Source organism: Anser cygnoides, chromosome 17 (genome assembly GCF_040182565.1).
Source record: "Anser cygnoides isolate HZ-2024a breed goose chromosome 17, Taihu_goose_T2T_genome, whole genome shotgun sequence".
NCBI lineage: Eukaryota > Metazoa > Chordata > Aves > Anseriformes > Anatidae > Anser > Anser cygnoides.
Genome location: NC_089889.1, coordinates 2,384,085 through 2,408,166, shown reverse-complemented (window position 1 = coordinate 2,408,166; position 24,082 = coordinate 2,384,085). Strand labels below are relative to the sequence as shown.

Here is a 24,082-nt window from a genome sequence, read left to right as displayed (position 1 = left end):
AGCCGTGGCTTTTAATCTTTAAAAAGCCAGTTCCTCCACATGGCGGGTCTTACGTAGACGGAACAGGCTGGGCTTTTTCTTGTGTGGTTTGTTGGTTTTTTCCTTTTTTTTTTTTTTTTTTTTTTTGTTGCTCACTTAACTTCGAGCAATTTGTGCTCTGGAGCAAGGAAGCCTGGCATGGAGGAGCCGGCGCCCGGTGGCTCCCCGCAGCGGGGCTGAATCCCTGCCCTTACTGCCAAACAGCTCCGAAAACACCTGCAGGGAGAGCAGCGTTTTAAAAAAAATTACGAATGTCTAAGTCTGAAAGCAAAAAGCAGCCCAGCTGCTCGCCGGGAGCCGAGGAGCAGAGGTCCCTGTGCCAGCCCCGCGCTGCTGCCGCCGCCGCTTTCGCTTTTCACAGCTCGGCGTCACGTGCGGTGCGGCAACCGCTGCTTTCGGTCCCACGGGGAGGGTGTGCAGGAGCCCGGCTGGGGCTGAGGCTGCGCCCACGAGCCCCAGCACCCTGCTCGGTGCCGAAGGCAGGGGCATCGCCTCATCCCTGCCTCCACCGCCCTGGTTTTGCTCCGTGGGGTTCAGGGTTGCGCGCTCGTCCCCTTGGCAGCGCACGTCCCCAGCTGCAGGGGAGGTGTGGCTCTGGGGAGCATCGCTCTGGGGCTCCGCGAGGCCAGGCAGCACCCATGGGTGCCAGCAGGGTCCATACCCTGGCACACCCGACAGGGGCGTTGGTGCTGGAGCTATTTTGGGGCGCTGCCGCCGGCTTTGCTCCTCCTCGTCCGCGGTGACCCCTGTCTGGATGCTCCCCGGGGGTTTGGGCAGGTGAAAATGGGCAAAGCCTGAAGAGGTGAAAACAAAGGCATGGGGAGGGCGCCTGCTGTGACCCCTGCCCCTGGAGGATGTGGCGATGCGCTCGAAATCGCATCTGGTGGTGCAGCAGCCTCTGACCACCCTTTAATCTTGAACACCGCTGCTTGTTCTGCTCCCGACGCCCCGCGGAAGGAGGAAAGCGAAGGGAGAGGGTAGGCAGCGAGGCCAGGGGGCGGCAGGGATGCCCCCTGCCCACAAGAAGCGTTCACAGCCGGGCGTTTCGTGCGCCCTGCAGCCCGGCTCCTGGCCGTTCCCCACCAGCTGGTGGCTGCCCGTCCCGTCCCGTCCCGCGGGGATTTGGCCGGGTCCCCCCCACCCCGACCCCCGTGCGTGGGTTTCCCGTCCTGCTGTGCCTTCCCCAAGCCGGGGCCGCTGCTCGCCCCGGGGTTTCACAAATCTCAGCAGCAAATTGGGTTCCTGCGAAAATATCCTCAGGGCGGGTCCTTCCTTTCTAATGAACTGGCCGGGGGCCAGCTCCTCTCCTCCCCTGCAGCAGGAGGGCCGCAGGCAGCTTCCCAGCCCCCCCTCGGCCCCATTATTGCGCGGGCCGGAGCCAAGCCGGGTGTCGGGCAGGGCGAGACCCAAAAGGTGCAGGTTGGGGAGCCCCCGGGGAGAGCCCAGCACCATCACCCCGACGCCAGCAAGGAGGCAAAGCGTTGGCCGGGACGAACAGAACAGCTGCCTGGTGTTTTTTCCTCGAAAATAACCAAAAGTCCCCCTGGGGAGGGCTGGGGGCAGCCCCCTCTTTCCCCAGCCCTCGGTGCCGCCTTGGGCTCCCTCCAGCCCCGCGGGGCTTTGCCGCTGCCTCGCCCGGGGCCAGCCCGGAGAGACCCCGGGAATGGGCCTGGCACAATGCCCCCTGTGGGCTCTCTGATGTCTAATATGAGGGTTGCGCTCGCCTTCGGTGGAGGCACCAAGGGCCTTCTGCTTTACCCCACCATGCGTACTCGTAATTGTAGGGGTTTGGTAGCTCTGGAAATCTCAAAGGAAGCGTTTCTGCCCTGGGCCGCCCCGCTGCAGGGACGGAGCTCGCTGGGATTGGGGCTGCCCCGCTCATCCGCCGAGCCCCCACGCACATGTTTTATGGCCGAGCCCTAAACCCCATGAAAATTGGGATTTGCAACGGAAATGTCCCGAGCCGTTTATGTTGACCAGATGTTCGTACAGGAAGGGGAAGGGAAATGGGATTTTCATTTGCGCCGGTCTCTTTATGGCGTTTTAATGAAATCCATCACATCCCGTAAATGATTGCGCTGCGAGACGAGCTGGGAAGACTTTCCGGCGCAGGCTGCGGTGCCTGTGTCACGGCTCTTACGTCCTCGCCGTGGCCGCGGGAGGAGCAGTATTTTTATCTCTGCTCGGTGCGAGACTGCTCTGACTTCCTTTTTTTTTTTTTTTTTTTTTTTTTTTTTTTTGCCTTTTCCCCTTCCTTTCACCTGAAACTTGTTTCTGAGAACTGCGATCCCCTGAGCCAGCAGGTCCCGGTCCGGGTGGCTCCCGTCTGACACTGGCAGGGTCGGGGCCCGATGTGGCACGCGTGGGGACAGCCCGGTGACACCGTTCCCGGAGCAGGGGCTGGAGAGGCTGCGGGAAGCCCTGGCACAGCCGTGCCGGCTGCGTTCGCGCCGCTACCCCGGGGGGGGACTGGAGCAAACCCCTTCCTTCACTGCACGGCGCGTTTCCAGCCATGGCTTCAGAGCCAAAATGAGGTTACCCTTAGCAGTGACCGCCGGAGCAATCACAAATCGTGCTTTCAAAGCCACGTTGGAAGCGCAGATGTCCCCGTCACCCCGCGCAGAGCCCCGGCCACCCGCCTGCCAGCTGCGTCCCCGAGCTCCTCCGCAGGGCGGTGGCAGGCGGTGGCAGGAGGTGTTTCCCTCCCCGGTGTTAGCTCCCACGGGGCTGCGCACGTGAGAAGCAAAACCTGAGCAGGGTGTCGGGGATGGAGGCGCCTCGGTGGGGATGGAGGTGTCCTCATGGGGATGGAGGTGCCTCGGTGGGGACGGAGGTGCCTCGATGGGCATGGAAGCGCCCTGGTGGGGATGGAGGTGTCCTCATGGGGATGGAGGCGCCCCAGTGGGGATGGAGGCGCCCCGGTGAGGGTGGAGGTGCCCCGGTGAGGGTGGAGGTGCCCCGGTGGGGATGGAGGCGCCTCGGTGGGCATGGAAGCACCCTGGTGGGGATGGAGGTGCCCTCATGGGGGTGGAGGCACCTCGGTGAGGATAGAGGCGCCCCTGTGGGGATGAAGGTGCTCCGGTGGGGATGGAGGTGCCCTGGTGAGGGTAGAGGTGCCCCCAGTGGGGATGGAGGCACCCCAGTGGGGATGGAGGTGCCCTGGTGAGGATGGAGGTGCCCCCAGTGGGATTGGAGGCACCTCGGTGCCCGTCACCACCCTGGCCCGGCTAGAAGCACGCCGCAGCCCGGCAGGCTCCCATTCGGTGATCTCTGCATCCCCACACGCTTCCCAGGGGCTCGTGCCTCATTCTTCTCTCTCTTTGCACTAAAACCCTTGACCAACCCCGCGTTGGTGGGGCCGCTCCCTTCCCCTCCCAGCCGGGAGCCGCGTTCCCCCCGCTGCCTCCCGCAGACTTTCCCCGGCGAGCAGGGCAGGGCGGCGCCGCGTCCCCTCGCCGCTGTTCTTCGAAGGCGCGCGCAGGGCTGGGCGTAGCTTGGGCTTCTTGAGATTTCGGCGGCGAGCTTTTTAGATTTTTCTTTTTTTTTTTTTTTTTCTCTCGTATTTCAGGGTGAGGGCATGCGGCTGGGGGGGGGGAGGGCAGGGAGGGTGATGAGACAAAAGGTTATTTGTCATTTATTAACCACAACTTTTTCCATCCTTGGTCATGCACGGAAAAAACACTTTTAGCAACGTAACCACAGCCCCGGCGTTAATTGCTGAAGAGCAGAGTTTCTTATTTTGGAAACCGTGTTGCTGGGATGGAGCCTGCTGGGGCTCGACTGGTGCGTGCCGGGAAGGACGCAGGATGGGGAGCCCCAACCTGCCGCTTCCCCCGGCTCTGGGGCTGTTTGGCCTCGCTTGGAGAGGAGATGGGAGGATTTCCTTTCTTTTTAACCCAATTCCTCAAAATTGACGGGGGTTTTGCCCCACCGCTGTGGTCCCACTGCTCGTGGCAGCGATCTGCTGCTCGGGGATGGGGACGGGGACATCTGCCTTGTGGGATGCTCTAAAGCTGCTTGGGTAGGAAAACACCGTGTGCAAGCCAAGAAATGAGCAAAAAATGGAGATAATAAGAGAATTACAAGAAAAAGGACTGGGAATGCGCCCAAACCTCGCTGCTTTTCCCTCGTGTGCAAGCTCAGGGTCCCGGCAGGCGTGGGACCCGCTCAGCCCTGGCAGCAGATGTAAGATGCCCGTCGGTGTTTTTGGGTGGCTGTATCTCTCTTTTTTTTTTTTTTCCTTTTTCTTTCTTTCTGCCTTTTTTTTTTTTTTTTGATGGTCCAGGATGTGGTTGTGTCGAGGCTGAGTGCTGCTTCTTTCAAAGGTAAATATTTATGAGAGGCTGCGCAGGCGGCGCAGGGGCTGGAAGGAGCCCTCGGGGCGGCGGGGGGCCGCAGCCCGCTCCCACCCGGCAGCTCCGGCACGGCGAGGCGATGGCCGAAACGAAGCAGCACCGGGCAGGGGGACCGAAATACCCTCGGGGGAATTACGCTTTCCTCACTCGGGCTCGGGATGCTCTCGCAGTTTTCCAAGGCGCATCCGAGCCCAGCTCGTGCTGGGCCCGTGGGAGCGGACGAGGAGCAGGCACAGCAGCACCTGGGGTCGTGCCGTCGGCTCTTGCTCACCCGCGGGGCCACCTCGTGCCCTACCCGCTCCCCTCGTGCCCCATTTTGTACCCCCGGGTCTTTGCTCGCAGCCTGGATCGGGGAGAGGCGGGAGCCGCCCAGCCAAGCTGCCAGACCCACAGGACCACAACCGCTGGGCGCATCCCTGGGGTCCCCCGCGCAAGGACAAGAGGTGACAGCGTGGCACGGGGACACGCAGTGACCCCCCCACCTCCCCGGCGGGACCGTGGCCCCCAGCCCCTGCGGCCCCCGGCCCTGGCGGCAGCGCCGGGGGTGACTCAGCCCCGGCTGCGGCCGGCTCCCGCCCGCGTGCGGCCACCTTGTTTACTTTCCGAGCTCTTTATTTATTCCAGGAAATTATTAAAGCAGCCCACGCTGGAAGCGAGTTTGGCTTAAAATAAAAACGGAGCGGCTGGCAAGCGCCGTCTCTTTCAAGATCCTGTTTATAGCCCCGCTTCTCCAAAACGCTGCTCTGGAGGAGGGCAGGGCGCTTGATGTGGCCGGGCTGGCTCGGGGGGTGGCCGCTCAGCCCCCCCCAGTTCTCATGGCCGGGGGGGGTCCAAGCTCATCCAGCTGCTGGGAAGGGCCATGAGCATCTCCATGCGCCCCGGATCTTCCCTGCTGTGTGCCTTCCCCACCGGCCGAGCATCCCTGGTCCACCTCCAGGGCCGCATCCTACGCGGAGGTGCCGCTGCGGCTCTGGATTCGGCCATCCCAGGGCTCTGGATTCGGCCATCCCAGGGCTCTGGATTCGGCCATCCCAGGGCTCTGGATTCGGCCATCCCAGGGCTCTGGATTCGGCCATCCCAGGGCTTTGGGTTTGGCCATCCCAGGGCTTTGGGTTTGGCCATCCCAGGGCTTTGGGTTTGGCCATCCCAGCGCTTTGGGTTTGGCCGGAGCCGAGCATCCCACCCCGATCCCCCCAAACGGTGCAGAGGCTGAATGGGCGACATTCAGCGCCGGCGGCAGCGAAAGCGCGTGCGGTTTTCAGGGCTTTCAGGAGGGAATATTTACTCGTTCATGCCCTGCCTGCGAAGCAGGCCAGCCTCTGCCTTATTTATTGACGTCCTTATCAATGCACAAAGGGCACCAGTCAGCCCCGAGGACAGGGCGGGGGGGATCCAGCCGGCCCCCCGCGTCCCTCCCGGTGGGGTTGATGCAGCGCCGGGCGTTTTGGGGGGGGGGGGGGGAGGGTGCATCTCGCAGCACCCTGCGTGCACCCTGCTGCGAAATCGCCGCGCCGTGGGGCGCCGTGGGGCTGCATTGGCTGGGAGCACCTCGCACCAGCGCTGCTCGTAGGGGAACAGAAGGGGCTTTGTGCCCCCGAGGCAGCCGGCACAACGGGGCCCCTTGTAGCCGCCCAGCCCCGTCCCCTCGGGGACGGCCCCGTCCCCACCGTGCCACCGCGGGATTGCGGGGATGCGCGGAGCTGGGGGTTTCTTTCTGGGAAATCCGTTTTCCCTGCTGGTCTTGCCAGATTGAGGACGCTGGCTGGGGGTCGGAGTTGGCGGTGGGGTCACGGGGGGGGGGGGGTCTTTTGGGTGATGCCTCGAGGGAGGTGTTGGGGCCAGGGGGGCGTCCCCAGTTCCCCCACCACAGCAGTAATCACCTTGCTTTGTTCAATAGGGGCAGGAAAGCTCTTACATCCCGTGCAGAACCCCCCAGGAAGATGCCTGGTGCTGATGTCAGTAGGTTTCAGAGTGAACAGCCTCCACGTGCCCGTGTGCCAGCCCACCCCTGGCACCCCCCCCCCCCCGCAAACTCTGAGCCTGGCAGCGGGCACGGGGTGCAAGAGGCACCTGGAGCTGGGGGGGGACATGCAGGAAAATGGCCCAAAAACAGGGTGAGGGAAGCGACACCCCGTGTGGGAAATCCCTCTGCAAGTGGGGGAGGAAATGGGGCAGGAGAGGAAGAGGCAGCAGGAGGAGAAGAATTAAAGGAAGAGGGGAGGGCCTGCGGATCAGGGCCCAGCAAACACGGGGAGAAGCTGCGGTCAGCGGGGGAAAGGCTGCCGGGAAATGCCGGGGATGGATGGGAAAGCTGTGACCAGCTGCTGGAGGACCAACGCTGGGATTAGCGGTGCTGCCGGTGCCCGAGGATGAGCACTGGGATTAACCGGGGTGGAAAACCCCGAGGCCACGTGCTGGGATTATCGATGGTGAAAAATCCCCGAGCACAAGCGCTGGGATTAACCGCGGTGCAGACTCCCAAGGACAAGAGCTGGGATTATCTGCGACGCGAAATCCCCCAGGATGTGTGCTGGGATTAGCCGTGGTGCAAAGTCCCCACGGATGAGCTCTGGGATTAGCCGTGGTGCAAAGTCCCCATGGATGAGCTCTGGGATTAGCCGTGGTGCAAAGTCCCCACGGATGAGCACTGGGATTAGCCGTGGTGCAAAGTCCCCACGGATGAGCACTGGGATTAGCTGTGGTGCAAAGTCCCCATGGATGAGCTCTGGGATTAGCCGTGGTGCAAAGTCCCCTGGGATGAGCCCTGGGATTACCCCTGGTGCAAACCCATGAGGACTGAGGCCGACAGACACCCCAAGCCCACCAGTACGTCCCCCGTTGCCCCCTCCCCAGCTGGCTCGATGCCCCGCGTGGGGACAACGGGGACGAACCCCGCGCGGGGCTGGGGACGTGGCAGCGTGCCACTGTGCCCCTGGGAAACTTCAGAAAAACTCCCCCGGGGCTGCGAGCGCAGGAAGTGGTTTTGGGGCTGGCATAACCCAGCGCCCGCGCCGCTGCAAATCTCAGTGGCCCGTCCGTCCGTCCGTCCGTCTGTCCCTCTGTCCATCGTCAGCCCTACGGGGACCCCGGTGGGGCCGAGCCGTGCCGGCTGAGGTTTTTGTCCCTGCGCAAGGGGACGCGCCGAGCTCCGGGGTTTCCCAGGAGGGCCAAATCTCACCAGTGCCCACCTCCGGCACGGCCGGTCGGTAGCGGGTGCTGCGATTTCGCTCTCGTTCTTGGAAAGCTCGCTGCCTTCCTCTTTCCCCAGGCAGCCAAAGCTCGCCCGCTGCTCGCAGCGGCCCCCCGCGCCCCTGCGGGCGGCTTTCCACCGGCGGGGACGGCCGGGCTGCGGCGGGCACGGGCGCACAGGCGGGGAAGAAAGCGAGAGGAGAAGGAGCTGCGGCGATGGCTGGCGGCGGGGATTGGCGAGGCGGAAGCACAGCGGCTCCGCTCGGCGCCTGCAACGCCGGGGCGCAGCTGTGACCTTGGCCTGACCTTCAGCCGGTGCTGCTGGCACCGCCGCCGCCCCGCGCCGGCACCCGCTTTCTCCCGGCCAGGTGCGCGGCGGCCGCGGGTGCCGCCCGTGGGAACCCTCCCGCATCCCCCCTCCCCCCCCCCCAAAGGCTGCAGGAGGGTGGAAACTCGGGGCTGGTTTTCTAAGAAATCCACCGAAAAGGTCCCCGGCGCGGGGACGTGGGGCGCAGCGTGGCCCAGGGGCTCCGTGGGACGCCGGGAGCAGGGTTGCGCCCTCGGCGTCTTCCCCTTCGCCGTGTCCCCGGCCCAGCTGGACCCACTCAGCGTTTTTTTAAACACTCGAAAATAATCAGCAGCGAAAGCAAACAGCAAAAAATAAAACCGGGCAGGGCTCGGCAGACCACAGGTGGAAGGAAGCCGCTCTCCAGCACTAATTTTAATCAGGCGCTGAGCGCTGGCGCGGCTCCCTGTCCCCAGGCAGCAGGACGGGTGTCCCCATTGCCACCCCCTGGTCCCCAGCAGCGCAGCTCCCTGCGGCCGGACGCTGCTGGCGGTGGGGCTGGGAGCGGCAGGAGCAGCGGGATCGCTGAGGGGTGTCCCCAAAAATCCCTGCTGCAGGCAGTGGCGGGTGCCGTGCCCACCCGGCTGCCTGAGAGCGCGGTGACAACGTTTGGGGGAAAAAAAAAAATCCTGCTTTTAGTAATATTTGTTCCTTCTGGGAACCAGCCCTTGCAGGGAGAGGGGGATCTGGGGGGGGGCCAGGACAGATCCTGCCCTACAAGCTGGAGGTGGCAGCCCAGGATGGATGGTTTGGGGTGCGGGGACCAGGGGACACTGCGGCAGTGGCACGGCGGGGGCCGTGCGCTTCGTGGGCATGGTGGCCCCCTGTGATTTCAGGGGGTGCTTAGCCAGGCACCGGGGGTTCCCCCCCACATCCACAGGAAGCTTTGGGGTGAATTCACCGTCCGTCCTGTCCCATCCACTGCCGTCGTCCTGTCCCGTGCCATCCTGAGCACCCCGAGCGCCCGCGGGGGTGCTGTGGCACCTCTCTGCCGAGAAGGAGCCCGTGGGCGCCAGGCGGGCACGGGGAGTGTTGAGTGTGCAGTTTTGCTTACCGAGAAAAGGATTTCTCGGTAGGGCCGCCATCGAGCAGGGCATCTTGCGGTCAGGTGTGCCGTTTTGGGGGGCGGGGGCACCGTGCCTGCGGTAGGCACTTCTCCGAAGCCAGACTGCCTTTCGGGCACCGTATCTCACTGCTGCATCATTTCCTTCTCCCTCGCGCGCGCCCCGGCTGCGCTCGCCCCGGGGAGGGATGGAGCTGAGCCCAGGGCTTCGCCGAACTCCCTTTTCCTGGAATTCCCCCTCTGATACTCCCAAGAAAGCAGCAGCGGCGCGGTGGCGGCGCTGCCGGCCGGGCCCTGCGTGCTGATAACGCCCGCGCCACGCTGGAACCGCGCGGCGAGCTCGGGGACGTGCCGGCCGTCACGGCCCAAGCACCCGCAGCCCGGGGAAGGGGGCACGCCGGGCACCGCATGCCCTCGGCACCTTTCCACCTGCGTGGGACACCGCTGAGGACCCTCCGAGGGACCCTCGGGACGCGGTGCGGCGCTGCCCCAGCCCGCAGCAGCAACACTGATTGCGGGCGGGCGCGTGCAGCTGCGGCGGCCCCGGCTCCTCGCAGGGCGCTGCGCCGCGGCGGGCGACTTCTAAGAACTTTCTTTCGGCGGAGCTTGGCGCTGATAAGGGTTGGCCCTTCTCGCGCTGCGTTTCCGGCCCCAAAGTACACCGAGTCCTTGGTCGAGAGTGAGACTGAGAGAGAGGGAGGAAGTGGGGGGCAAAAAAAAAAAAAAAAAAAAGCACTGCCAAACCCAGCCACCGGCAAGATTTCCAGCGCCGGCAGGCGCCGAGCTCGCTGCAGCCCCGCTCATGGGAATCGCCTTGCAGCAGCGCTGCGGTGGGAGCTGGGCGAGCTCAGAGCAAAGGCCCAGCCCCTTCCCCTGTGCAGCAGCATCGTGCACGGCCCCGGCAGCCGCCCGCAGCCCGGCATCGTGTGCGGGGACGGGTCCCGCGCCGGTGGCCGTGTGCGGGGTCATCCAGGATCAGCCGGGAGCCGGGAACCGGAGGGGACGGCGGTGCCCGGCACGGGCGCGCGTAGACTCAGCCCGTGGGATGCTGAAGCTGTCGCATGAATCACGGCCAGCCAAAAATTTTGTAACGCTGAGCTGGCAGCAAGCCCAGCCCAGGGGAACCAGCGCGCTGAGCTGCGCACCCCGGGCTGGCTGCACCCACGGGGGCTGGCACGAGGGCAGGAGGACCCGGTGCTGTTCCCAGAGCCAGCCCCGCACACGGGGTGCGGGGGGCTTCGCTCCATCCCCGCCGTGGGGGTCCCCAGCTGTGGGGGTCCCCGGTGCCTCAGCATGGGGACGGTCAGCAGCTCGCTCCTGGCGGCGGAGGAACCGAAAGCTGCCGGGAGGGGTATTATTAGAGTTTATGGAAGTGCCTGCTCAGCGTTTTGTCATGTGCCTGTGTCAGAGCGAAACTGGCCGGGCGGCAGCGGGGAGCTCTCGGCACGCCACCGCGGGGGGTGCGGGGCTGCCCGGGGCATAGCGCCCTCCGGCCGGCTGCACACCGCAGCGGGGACCACCAGGGACCCCCGCAGCCGTAAGGGCGTGCTCGACACCCAGGGCACGTTTTCCTCGCCGGTGCACACAATTTCTCCAGCACGTGCTGGGAAACTCCTCCTCCCTCCCTTCCTCTGCTTCGGGGCACCGCTGGGCTGGGTGCCTGCCCTGGGTGCTGCTCAGCCCCCCGCGGGTGCCCTGCTCCGGCTGTGCCGGCCTCGAAGCAGCAGCCGTGCAGGGTATTTCCTTGCCAGGTGGGGTATTTCCTTGCCCGTAGGGTGTTTCCCCGCAGCGAGGGGTATTTCCTAGCCGCTGCCATGACTCAGGGGACTCCCAGCAGGCTGGATCCCGTCCCCTGGAGCAGCATTTTAGGGCACGGGGGCCACGGGCACAGCTCAGCCGCTCTCCTCTCCGCAGGGCTCCAAGCCGAAGCTGCACACCGCCTGCTCCGCCGTCCAGGAGGTGCGGAGGTGCACGCGCCTCGAGATGCCCGACAACCTCCACACCTTCGTCCTCAAGGTACGGCCCCGCCGGGGGGGTTGGAAGGGGGCCCCCACAGCTGGTCCCGATGCCTTCCCCACCCCTTGGGGCGCACGTGCTGCTGGAAGCTCCGGTGCCAAATTTCGGTTCCTCTTCCGTGCCGGGGATGGCGGGGACGCAGCCCGCAGGGTGGGGATGCTCTGCTCTGTCCGGTCCCCAAGCGCGGGTTGGAGGGGGGGGAAATAGGAATGCAGATCCCTCTCTAATGTCCCCGTGTCCCTCTCTGGTGTCCCCCAGGTGACCAATGCCACCGATGTGCTGTTCGAGGCGGGGGACGAGCAGCAGCTCAGCTCCTGGACGGCCGAGATCCGGGAATGCGCGCACAGGGGGTAGGCACCCGGCGGGGGGGTCCCCGAGCCCCGCTGCCCCTGGGGATGGGGACAGCTGCTCCGTGTCCCCAAGCACCGTGCCAGCCAGCCACCCCCCAGCGCTCAGCCTGGCTTCTCCCATCCCTGACAGGTCGGACGCGGGCGACCCCGAGCTCCTGGCGTGCCGGCACCCCGACCCCGCGGCCACCAGCCCCACCGCCAGCACCGACTCCCCCAACCAAGGTGAGGACCAGGGGATGCCTGGGGACACCGGGGACAGGGCAGAGGTGCTGGGGACACCCCCCAGGAGGGGGTCCCATGCCTCGTAGGGGCTGGCTAAGGTTAACCCTGGCCCCAAATCGCCTGGCAAGGGCGTAGCCACAGGGGAAGGGGTGAGGGCGACGGAGCGGGGCCGGGCAGGGGTCCCCAGTTCCCGGGGTGCTCACCCCCGCCGGCCTCCCTATCCGGGCAGGGGCGACGCCGGGGGGGCCGGTGGAGGCGGCGGGGCCGAAGATGGAGCAGTTCCTGTCCTCCTGCCCCTGGTTCCACGGGCCCATCTCCCGCATGAAGGCGGCTCAGCTGGTGCAGCTGGGGGGGCTGGAGGGCCACGGCGTCTTCCTGGTGCGGCAGAGCGAGACGCGCCGCGGCGAGTACGTGCTCACCTTCAACTTCCAGGGCAGAGCAAAGGTACGGGCGGGAGAGGGGCTGGGATGGGGAGGGGAAAAAAAAAAAAAAAAACACACCGGAGCCCCCTCGGGAGCTGCACACACATGGGTGGGCACGAGTCCTGTCCCATCCCACCCCCAGTGGATGCTCTCCTTGCCCTCTCCCTGCCCCAGTGCTTGCAGCGGGCTGGTGTCCCCATTCCTAGGGGGGAAAAAAATACCATCAGCGGGCCGGGCACCGCGGGCTGGGGATGCAGCACACGACGCTAAGGCCGTTTGTCCCCCCCACCCCACCCCTCCACCCCAAACATCCCTGTGTCCCCCCCCCATCATCTCCTCCAGCAAGGGAGCCGGTGGCAGGGTAACGGGTCCGTGCTCCTCCCCGCAGCACCTGCGGCTGTCGCTGACGGAGCGGGGCCAGTGCCGCGTTCAGCACCTGCGCTTCTCCTCCATCGTGGAGATGCTGCACCACTTCCACCGCTTCCCCATCCCGCTGGAGTGCGGGGCCACCTGCGACGTCCGGCTCTCCAGCTACGTCGTCGTCCTGCCCCAGCCGCCAGGTAGGGGCACGGCGGGGCTGAAGGTTGGGGCACGGGGACGGGGAGCTCCCTGTGGGGTGCGGGGACTCGGGGAGGGAGGGGGGGTCCTGTCCCTGTGGGAGGGTCCCCGGGGCCATGGGCGCAGCTGGAACCTTTTGGGGGAAGCGGAAGCATCCAGGCAGCGCCCCGAAAGGTGACTCCTGAGGTCCCGGCTTCCCCTTCTGAGAAAGGAGAAGCTGCCCCGAACTGATGGCCACGGGACGCATCCCGGTGCGGGCTGCGGGGCGACGGGGCAGGAGCATCCCCCGAGCGGCCGCCTCTCCCTCTGTCCGCAGCTCCCGGCTCCGGCACCGCAGTCCCCGTCCCGCTGCCCGTCCCCGGCTGGAGCCCCGAATTCAGCCTGACCCCCGCCGCCACCACCGCCACCACCACCTCCTCCTCCTCCTCCTCCTGCCCCCGCGGCCCCGCCGAGCCCCCTCCGGAGCAGATCTTCCACCTGGTGCCACCGCCGGCGGAGCTGGCGCAGAGCCTGCGGCACAGCGGGGCGGCCGCGGCCCCCGGCGCTCGGCCCCGCGACTCGGACTACGAGGTGGAAGCCCCGGGCCGGGGCCACGTGCGTGCCATCGACAACCAGTACACGCCGCTCTGACGGGCCCCGGGGGTGGGGTGGGGGGGGGACGCACTTTTGGGTGGAGAAGAAGTCCTGGAGCCCCTCTGGGAGTCCCAGCGAGAATGTAACTATTTTCTTCCTTCTGGTTAGGGATTGTTATTTTTTATTTCGCAAGGAAGGGAGTCATTTTTCACTCCAGTACGGGTGTGCTCCCTCTCTTCGGCCTGTTAAAGGGCCTTTTTTTTTTTTTTTTTTGGGTATTATTAGAGCTTTCTCGTTACTGTTTACACACACCGCTCCTGCCTGCATTCCCAGCTGCGTGGCCGGCACGGGGGGCACTGCACAGCCGGGCTCCGTCCCCTCCTCTCCTCGGCACCACGGCGCCCAGAGAAGGACCCGGGGTCTCGCGTCGCACCCGCATCGTTGGAGCAAACAGAAAAAGGAGGAAAAAAAAAAAAAAAAAAGGAAAAAGAGGATTATAAATTCTTTGACACGTTGCTGCTTCGGGCTGCACGCAGGCGACGAAGAGCCACTTCCTCCCGCCCCAGGATGTGCTGCCGCTGCACAAAGCTGCCAGCAAGCCCCGAGCTGCCAGAGCCGAGCTTCGGGTCGTGCAAAGCCGCCAGAGGAGTTTGTTCTTTATTTTAGATAAGGCAAAAGCTGGCTTTTCTTGCTCCTTTTTTTTTTTTTTTTAAGAAAAAAAAACAAAACCCTAGCACAGTTGCAGTCACTCCCTGCACCAGCCGGGGAACTGCTTACCCCGTTAGCTTTGTTAATTAAGACGTGAACACTAACACCGCTCCACCATTAATAACGCAAACAGCCGAGGACTAACGCGGAGACTGACAGGGAAAAAAAAAGAAATCCCCCCCGGTGACAGAAGCGTTTCCAGCACGAATCCCAAGGGAGTTTCCCCACCTTTCCTCCTTTACCTCGCCGGCGGCTGCCCCCCTGCTCTCGGCTTTTTCCCCGTGCCCCGGGGGATGCCGCTGCGGCCACCTATGCAACGGGGCCCCTCGCGGGCTGGGGGGGTCCAGGCTGAGCCCCCCCCCCCCCCAATCCTGCAGTGGGGCCGCGCACCCCAATGTGCCTTACAAGAGGAGGATGAGGCTGGTTTGGCGATCCTACAGCTGCGGTGACAAATACAGCAGGCACTTTACCCTCGCTGCCTTCGTGCGTTTTTCCCTAGGGGCGCTGGGCGAGTGTGAGCCGACCCCCCGGGGGTGCTCGCTGCCCCCCCCCGTGCCATTTTACCTGCCGGTGCCTCGGGAGAGGAACCACTTCTTCGAATCCGCCGCTATTTTAAGAATAAGGAAGGGGCCGGAGCCGTTGCGACACTCGCGAGGGGATGTTGGCAGCGCTCAACTTCCAGATTTCTCAGCGCCCGGCACTCCCCGGGATTTCTAACGCGGAGTTGGCCTTGAGATCACGTTACAGGAAAGCCCTTTTTTTTTTTGGTTCCCCCCCCCCTCGCACACTTGAAGTTGCCTGAGAGGTGGGAGCCTCCAGGAGCATTAATTTGGGATCCGATTTGGAAGGAAACAACAACAAAGCCTCGTGGGCCCAAGGCAGGGAGTTGCTGCACGAAGCCGGCCCCGACGCCGCGACTCGGGGCCGAGCCAGCGCCCGCCGTGCCAGGGGACAAGGGGCCGGAGCTCTGCCCAAGGCCAGGAGCCCGAGGGCGAGGGAATCGCTCTGTTTCGCTGCCAGAGGGCAGGTGGAGCTGGGTGGGAGCCCAAACCTCGGCTCCGAAACATCCCACGGCCAAGCGGCTCCAGGCACGAGGGCGAATCGGTCTCCGTGCGCGAGCGATGTGCGCAGGCAAAGGGGCTGGGAGACTGGGTACGGCGACTTGAGAGCACGTTTGGGATTCCTTGCCTCCCATCTCCTCCGTCTCTGCCCTCTCCCGGTCTCCAGTTTGTGCACGCCAGGCACACGAAGCCTCCCCCCCGGCTCCTGCCCCCGGGGGATGGTGCTGAGCTGCGCTCCTGCACCAGCGCGGCCAGTCCCGAAACCGGAGCGTTTCAGAGAAAATCGCCCTGGACGGTGTCGCCTCCAGGGCTGCCAAACCCGGAGAGGCTGCAGGGGAAACAAAGCAGCCCCTGTGCTCCGCTAGGGCTTCTCACCCGTATCCGCAGCTCTTTTCTTCCCCCTCCCCGAAGCCGCACAAAGGCTGCAGGCGTTAGCAGGGTCCCTCTGCACCGAAACGCAGGAGCGTGCGGACGGGGCTGGCTTCTGCCAGGCGAGTCAGGGCTCTTCGCGGCTAATGCGGGGCAGGGGAAGGGGGGGAAGCGCAGCACAAGCTCTAGCCCTGTTGGTGCATCGTTCCCAGATTGCTTTAACTTGGGGGGCGGGGGGGGAGGCTCCTTAGCAAAGCTCTGCAAGCCTAACAAAACGCCTGCTACATCACCAGGCAGCCACGTTACACGCGGCTTTCCCCCAAAGAGGAGGCAGTGGCACCCGAATCGCCCCAAGATCAGAGCAGCTGTAAAAGAGAGAGGGGTGGGAAGAGGGATCGCTATTCGCAGCCCCCGCCAGATAGATCAGGTGCCGCTGTCGGGCCGGGTTGGCACGCCGAGCCGCGCTGGTCGAGCGCCAGCAGCTCTCCGCGCACGCACGTGGCGTTTTGAACCTGCCAATTAAACAATGGCAAGGGTGGTTTTTTTTTTTCCGTAGCTTACGTGGAAATCGCTGTGCTTGACGAGTAACGCGTACGTCGGGTTCGTTACCAGCCGGCAGCCCCTTTCCCTGTGCAAACAAACTCCGGCGGACGCGACCTCCAGCAGGAGGTGGCTCTGGGTATTTCACGAGGTTGCTGCTGCTGGCACCCCCCCAGGGGCACTTCCACCTCCCTGCTCCTTTCACGCGGGCTTAGAGAAGGTTTCTGTCCTTCTAGTAACTTGAGGAAAGAGCTTAGGACTTGGCGGGCTCAGCTCCCTGCCCCCTGCAGGCTTTTGGCACGTTTATGAAGTCCTGAGGCTCGGCAGCCGCAGCTCCATCTCCCGCTGAGCCCCCAGGGAGAGCAGCAGCCCCCCCGGGCCCATCTCCGGCTGCACAGCTCCCGCCTTGCCCTGGGGATGCGCGGCACGAGTTGGGGTCCAACGCAGCAAGCTCAGGAGAGGGCCGAGGGTAGGGGGGGGGTTTCAGCTGCTCAGGACACCGCGTTTGGCCACAGGGACGGGGCAGCGCCTTCGCTGTGTGACCAGCACGGCAGGGAGCGGGGCTAGCACCTAACCCAACTCGCTAAATCTTAGGTCCAGGCAGAACTTTCGCCCCTCAGCTCCATTTTTGGCTTCGGAAACCACTTGGTGCTTGCTGACAGCCGCTTCCCAGCGGAGGCTTCTGCACGTCCTTGTGCTTGCCAGGCTCAGCAGATGCCCGGGATTTCAGCAGGATTTAATCTCTTCCTTCCCCGCCTCTTGCTGCACCGCGCCAGCCCGGGGCCCAGCAGTGCAGAGCAGGTTACCAAACACTGACGCCGCTGTTGCCTCACGGATCGTTTTTGCATCAAAACTATTTTGTGGCAAAGCTTCTGGAGGAGGGCCAGGGCCAGGGGGAGGCCGAAGCCGCCCCCAGGAGCAGATGCCAGCAGCCCAGCCCGTGCCAAAGCGACACCGAGCTGCCTTCTCCTTCCTCGCCTTCTCCGGACCGCACGACACTGCCATCGTACGACCCACGCAGTTTTACTCTAACAAGCGTATAAAACCTTGAAATCTTGACTAACAGGTTTGAGTACAGTATTCCGAATTTTAATTTAAGCTCGTTCGATCTGAACAGACCACAACCTTCACCAGCACCGACCCCGGGCGGGGGAGCCGACTGTGCACTCTCCACCTCAGCCTTCAGCAGGATGATTTAAAGCCAACAGGGTTGTTGGGCGAAAAGTGCATTGATTTGAAAGTTCTACTTCTCACCTGCACAGAAGAGTTCTTCTTGTATAGTAGATTTTCTATATATTGTTTCTGTATGTACTGTACAAGTAACTTATTCTTGAATAATGCAAATTTACCATAATATAAAAAAAAAATCTGCTCCTAATAAACTGTTTTTAGAACTCGTTTCTCACTTTTAGTATTTCGTCTGATTCCCTGTAGGTGCCGGGGTGCTTTTTCAATAGGTGGGGGGTTAACAGCTACTAAAAGACAGAAACCTCCCTTAGAAAGGAGAAAGCCCACGCGAGGAAGCTGTTCCTTCGCAGAAGACTCATTCAAGGAGTCTTGCTCCAAGTCACCACCACCGCTTGTGATGTTCTTGTGCCCCCTGCTGCCCACCTGAATTCACTTACATTGATTCTCTCCATTTTACGGCACCGTTCACGTGAACGGAATAGGACAGAAGCTACTCAGTGTTTGTCTTCCCCAGGGTGTTTTTTGCCAAGCCGCGGTGCGATGTGTTACCTGCCGTCCACGTAAGCTCGCGCACACAACAGTTTCCTTGACCTGCCTCTGAAACGCAGCTCCGTTATAATTCAGTTTAATCAATCAGCATCACCTGTTGGTTAGCCATTTTAGGATGCGTGCACCCTACAAGAGTTGGGAAGACCACAGTATTTCCTAAGCAGCGGTAGTTACCCTTCCTGTTGCCGAAGGATGGGGCAGGCAGTGGCTTTCTCCTATCATTCTCCCCACCTTTCTACACCATTTTGTTAAGCAATGCTTACCCCGATTTCTTCCTTCGTCTCCAAGCAGCGCCACTGGCTTACACAGCTTTATTTTAAACATCAAGGCCCAGTCGGGGCGTCTTCTGTACACCAACCACAACAGTGTAAAGCCATTAGGGAATGGGTCCGAATGCAAGAAATTCTTTGAAACCTGTATCAAAATTCTGCTTCTGAAGCCTTCAACTTCTTTGTGCAATGACCCTGCAAGTCTGCTACGACTGACTTGGTTTCACAGCAGGAGGTGTGAGGGGGGCACACACACAAGACAGCAGCAGCACACGACAGAAACACATGGCAAAGCTTACCTGATGCTAAATAAAACAGCTTTTGATCCAAAGGGGAACGAATGGAGAAAACATTAGAGAGAGAGACTGGTAAAACAAGACACAGACGATAAGTAGGTCAGTTTTTAAAACTTTTTTTATTTTTTAATTTTTTTTTAAGTTTTTATTTTATATTATCTACAAAGTAAAAGTTTTCTTAACTTAAAAGTTACATCACTGTCTCACGATAGTGATTATCTCATCAAACGTGATTTATAAATAATAATTCATCAGTTTGACGATTAGAATTTTTTTTTTTTTACTGAACCTGTTTCAAGTTTAGTTAGAAGTAAAAGGGATCTCCAAGTCTTGATTTTTAGTGATAATAGCAGCAAGAATCACTCTTGTTACTTCTTTTGCTAGCTGATGAGTTCATAACTTTGAAGGGTCATTAAAAAATAAATAACTTCCAGTTTTCAGCAAGCAGAGTTGGGGCACTTGCAGGACTCAGATACAGTGCATGGAATTATGGAATAGCCCACAAGTTCCTAAATGCCTCTACTCAGTCCAAATCTCTCCCACTGCAAGATGAACTGTTAGCATTCCTAGTGGATGTTACAAGAAATCAATTTTTTTTTTTTTAAACAAAATAAAATGAAATTCTAGTTTTCTGTGCTTCCAGTTGGCAGAAGCAGTAGAAGGAGGGTATTTGGCCTACAAAAGGTATCCAGCCTTTCAGTTATTCCAGATGAGCCTTACAACTGCTGTTGGTGGTGGGCTTGTACTGTAAAAAAAAAGTTCAAATGTAAATAATAAATTGGCAAGCCACACAACAGTTTGCTAGTAAAGTGGTCACAGGACAACTACTGAGCTGAACTTTTTTTTATTATTTTTTATTTTTATTTTTTAAGAACAAAACAATACTCTGCATATCAAGATGTCCTTTGGATATTTTTTTCTCCTACCTAAACCCTCAGAAAGCATCTTTGTTCTGCTCACACATTCCCCAAGAAACAAAATCAGGTATCTAGTTCACTAGAAAAGTTTAGAGGCTGTTTGAAAACAAATAATAATAAAGAAACCTAGGCAACGTTTAAATTTAAAGTGGAAAGAAGTCACACAGCATCTACTTTTCCCCCAAAGTAAAGCTGCAGAATGTTACTCTGAATTAAATAGACTTCAATTGTCATTTTACTTCGGTCATTAGAAGTCTAACAGCACTACCCCCGAGCAACATTTTCACTCCTATCCTGAAGTCAAATCGCTACAAATTTAATAAACCCCCAGATCGTTATGAACAGGCTACACAGACAGTCCATCCCCCAAGGCAAAACCACGGCAAAACCTGGAAGAATACAGTCCCACAGCGCCAGTGTCTGCATAGTTATCCATTTCTGTACTCAAGCTACAGAGAAACGAGGTCTTTGCTAAATTAGCTAAATCTCGCATGCTTACCTAGGCATTTGGGCTGGCAAAGTATAAATGCTAAATGCAGAAATAGCCTGCCTTCAGCAGCCTGCCACTCTAAAAGGACATCTTCAGCTTTTTTTTTTTTTTTTTTAACGTTTGTTTGTTTGTTCTTTTCCCCAAATCTGGTTTGTAACAGTCCTCCTCACTACTGTGACCTGGCTCAGTTAAGGTGCAGGTCTCCCGGGGACACTCTCCTCACCTGAAGGGTGCGTCATATAGGGGAAATGTGTTGTTGTCGAGACTGGAATGGGCTGTAGTGCACTTTGAGCGATGGCGGCTTGGGGACCACCAGGTGGCTGTGTCGTCATTAGCATCATTGGAGCATGGGCAGTTGGGTGAGAAGGAACCATTCCTGACTGTACATGAGCCTGAAACAAAGAGCTCTTTAGTATAATGGTCACAAGGAGGCATCACTCCTGGCCACATGACTATCAAGTTTTCTCCAGCTGTACCAGTAAATCCAGAGATTTACTCCATTTTAACTAGATTAGCTACTGGGATTAAGTCAGAGATCTTAACACAAAAATAACAGCTAAAAAAAAAAAAAGGGCTCAAATCCTCACTGCTGGCTCTGAGTAACATTCTCAATTTTAGCAATTTGGACAGTGCACACTGGGAGAGACTGACAGCGTTAAACTGTGGGATATTTAAAAAAAAACTCAGCAACAAATCTTCAAAAACATTATTGTTAGTAACCTAGATCAAAGCACTTCCTATGCAGAGAATGCACCGGGTACAGATCTGAACTTCACACGCACTAGAGGTCTGGCATCCCATCCTCGGCTTCTCATTACACAACTCCACATTCTTTCAAGGCTCCCTGCCCTAGAAACCACTCTCCGGTGACCTGTGCCTGCACTATCTTTCATCTAAGCAGTCATTCTAAGATGAGTGATTTCATCCCTTTATACTGTTAGGTCAGCTTTGTTCTGTTTCCAGTTAAGCTCATCACAGTTAAGGTCCTTGAGTAATCTAAGCAATCATAGTTAAGTCTCAGCAGAAAAGAGGAGATTAATCTTCGTTATGGCTGATCACCTTCTGGCAAACAAGTTCAGTAACTTGTCAGTTGGCTTCTTTAGCTCAGAGTGGTTCAGAACTCTAGAGATTGTCAATTGTTTTAAAAATCTGGTAAGCACTAGTTTCTTAAAAGCACAAAACATTAAGGAACTCCTAGAGCTTTCGGTCAGTTTGTCTTGGAAAAAAATGTATTTGCATCTAAGGTTTGCTTTGTCCTTCTACCATACCCCATTAACAGGGCACTACGGTGCAATAATCGCAGCCTCACAAGTTTCACAGGCCAGTAAAGACAAATAGCAGGTAGTGGCTATAATTTTATTTCTTAAAGACAAAAGGGTTATTTGACTCATCACAGACATTTCTCAAACTCTTTATCAGACTTACACTCTATTAATAGCACTCGAGAAGCCTTTAAAGGCAGGAACTGCAATTCAAATCTCACTCTTGCTCTAAAAAAAGGCTTAGAAGATAAGGCTGTGAAACAAAAATACCTTTCAGGATCAGCACCATTTTTACTTTGACAAACATGCTATTATAGCAGCCAAAACTATAAAGCAGCTATTCATATAGCAGTTGTATTCAGTACAGACACAAACTGGATAAAAATTTCTGCTGTGGCTCAAATGCTTTACAAATTGGAAGCTGACAGTACTTTGTAATGAATTTTCAAGTACTGTTTCTCAAGTGAGATATATCTAACAGCTCGATTCATCTGATAACCTAAAGGGAAATTCAACTGATCCCCTGTGTTAGCCGAACTGAATTTCCTACTACATATTTCACAATGGTGCTCGGCAGTTGGAAATCGCACTACTGAGAAGCTATTAAATCCAGTGATTAGTTTCCTCACCATGGAATAATTACACGCATTTAAAACTTCTTACAGAACTGTAGTTATTCCTTCATTAGAAAATTTTGAGGGAACTACTTCATTTCAAAAAAAGTCAGCCTGGTACAAATATTGTGGATTATGGATTGTAGTTTTCATCCTAAAAAATTACAGCAGAAAAGACTGCGTAAGTCAAAAATTAAGGATAAAGCAGGCTTTGCCTGTGATTGTTAAAAAACCCTGACTAAGCAGTCAGTTCTGACTAAAAGTTGCATCTGATTTCCTTTAGCAAGGTTTGCTGATGAAGTGCTTGGCACACGGAAGGAAGACAATGGCCGCATCTACAGCGCAGGCAGGGGCCTGGCCACAGTGTGTACAGCACAGTTCCTCTACGGGTTTACCTTCAAGTTGACTTTGAAACAAACATGTTTCACATTTCAAGGCACAGCACTGAACATGCCACTCACCCACAAGCTTCCAAGACCCTTCTGAAGGGCTACATGCGGTATTTCGAGGCATCTTGAGAAGCTCTACAACCTAGGCATTCACACCAGTGCCATCATGCCAGAGCAGAGCAATAGCTCGTTTAAGCAGAGAGTCTTGCTTCTGGCAGAAACCAGAGCCTGGGAGGATGTGGCAAGGTGCTACAATAGCAGTAGTCAAGTTTGGACATCCTCTTTATCCTCCCACAGTACAAAAGCAGAGAAATTAAAAGCCTACTGGAATTAAAAAGCTAAAAACTCAACATCAGTAAAAACAACTCTTAAAACAGCTACTAATTAGTTTGCTTAACTGGCCGTGCCAGGAACCAAAACAAAGGTTTTACCAGAATTCAGTAAGGGACTGCACACCTATCAGACTAACCTCCCTACCCACTAGTTAGTCTTGCTATCCCAAACTACTGTTAGCCTGTATGAGAAGGCGTAAGCCAGATACCAAGTACTTATCTGAAGATGCAATTGTGCAGGCAAATTACTGATGAACTGTCCGCTCCTTGACAAAGCTCACTAAATCCATGAGATTTAGTAAACATCAGAAAATCTTTGTAACGCTGCTTTACATGGAGCTCTTGATTAATCAGTCATGTGCTTCCCTTCCCAAAATCCTTTTTTTCAGTGAGTTGACCACAAGAGAGCAGTTAAGAGAAATGGGTTTCTGATCCTGAAGCAAAGACTGTAGTTAAGTTGCCCGACAATCGTTGGGGTTCTCCTGCAATACATTTAGATCCACACAGACACACACACACACGGTTTTCTCTTTCAGCAAGGATTGTCTTGCAATCATCTGAACTGAATCTCACCTATCTCCCATTGCAGTGCAGCCTTATTACTACCCAGTAATCCTTCGTAATATCCTTTACTGAATGTACTTGTCTGAATTCGGCTACAGCGCAGAGCCTACAACTGCCACCAAAAGCAGCAGTTCAGCTTTCTTCCACTCAGTTCTCGCCTCCGACCCTCCTGCGCGCCAGCTCTTCCTGTGATCATGCAGTGAACCTGAGTAGTGAACTGATTTGACTGAGAAGCAGCCTAAAATAGGGGTAGGGGGGGCACGCTTCAGTTGAATCACGTCCCCAGTCTGGTTTGCTGCATGGCCAAACAGTCCTGTGAGCAGAATGGTGGGGCAGGACAAGAATGGGAGTCGGAACTGGGAAGAGAGCTCAACTTCTTTCGGTAGCAGTGCCAGCTTAAGATGTCTTCATTAAACTACAGTTGTAGATGCACTGGGTGTTGGAAGCTGAGGTCCAAATATCTTGTAAAATTCTAAAAGAAAGGCAATGTACAGACAGAAACCTAAAGTAACACAACAGGTAGGTTTGTGCTGAGAGGTGACAGAATGGAAATCACTTCAGCAGGCCCAACTGTCCTATCTGTGTGGCATTAAGACATTTAGTCTTGAAGGTTGTTAAACTGTGTTTACCTGGGGGACATGGGCCATGTGTGGCGGATTGGTATATGCAGGTTGAACATGGGAGGGATGAATGGTGAAGACTGTTTGTTGTGCTGTAGGAAAACTATTTTGTGGAGACTGCGTATTGGAGCCTGGCGTCATGGAAGGTGGGGTTGGAGCTAGACCTGCGTGGTAAATTGCCGACTGCTGTTGTGGGTTTGCCAGGTGGAGTGCCTGAGCAGCCTGGTGCTGATGATGCTGCAAAAAAAGATAGTACATCAGTGAGGTTTACGTTACGGTCTAGAAGTGAGACATTTATTCTGGAAACTAGTGTAAGAAAGGCTTGCACAACTCCTGATATTCAATCTTTTAAGTGGCAAATCTAAGGATCACCGAATCTGTGGTGACAAGAAAACTCCCTGCAATTCCTCCAAGCTCATTTTTCTCCTTGCACTAGAGAGTCGTGTGAGCAGGATCCTGGAAAATACATGTGTTGACCAGAACCGTGGCTGCCAGGTAAAAACAAGGAGACCCTGAAGCCTGGAAGCTGGATATACTTCACAGCTACACTTGGAGCAGCCCAAAGTCATTACCAGTAGGTAGCTATGGCAGGCAGCATTATCACAAGTACTATTTTGTTTTCAGCTGCCTGCCTTTGAGGAAATACAAATCAAACACTTCTCAGCATTATTCTTCTTCTTCTAATTCTGACTCCACTCACATTACGCTGTGACAAAATGATAAGCCTTTCTTAATCGTAACATGAAAACAAGCTGTACATCATCCCCCATGAGGAGGGAGA

At 57.8% G+C, this 24,082-nt stretch overlaps 2 protein-coding genes across 20 annotated transcripts in view; one reads left to right on the top strand and one right to left on the bottom strand.

Moving 5' to 3' along the window:
• Positions 1-18,714, top strand: part of SH2B3 (SH2B adaptor protein 3) — a 28,671-nt gene extending 9,957 nt beyond the window's left edge. For 4 of the 6 annotated variants that reach the window (XM_066979360.1, XM_066979357.1, XM_066979359.1 and 1 more), the window contains exons 3-8: positions 10,907-11,008; positions 11,267-11,358; positions 11,489-11,580; positions 11,810-12,024; positions 12,345-12,562; positions 12,877-18,714. In XM_066979360.1, coding sequence (XP_066835461.1) covers positions 10,907-11,008; positions 11,267-11,358; positions 11,489-11,580; positions 11,810-12,024; positions 12,345-12,562; positions 12,877-13,279 — 1,122 coding nt within the window. In that variant the 3' untranslated portion in view covers positions 13,280-18,714. The remainder of the gene's footprint in view (positions 1-10,906; positions 11,009-11,266; positions 11,359-11,488; positions 11,581-11,809; positions 12,025-12,344; positions 12,563-12,876) is intronic. The other 2 variants (XM_066979358.1, XM_066979362.1) reach the window with 1 other exon arrangement.
• Positions 18,214-24,082, bottom strand: part of ATXN2 (ataxin 2) — a 51,131-nt gene continuing 45,262 nt past the window's right edge. For 9 of the 14 annotated variants that reach the window (XM_066979340.1, XM_066979333.1, XM_066979335.1 and 6 more), the window contains 2 exons: positions 23,311-23,538; positions 18,214-19,912 (listed from right to left, as the gene is read on the bottom strand). In XM_066979340.1, coding sequence (XP_066835441.1) covers positions 19,709-19,912; positions 23,311-23,538 — 432 coding nt within the window. In that variant the 3' untranslated portion in view covers positions 18,214-19,708. The remainder of the gene's footprint in view (positions 19,913-23,310; positions 23,539-24,082) is intronic. The other 5 variants (XM_066979334.1, XM_066979337.1, XM_066979339.1 and 2 more) reach the window with 2 other exon arrangements.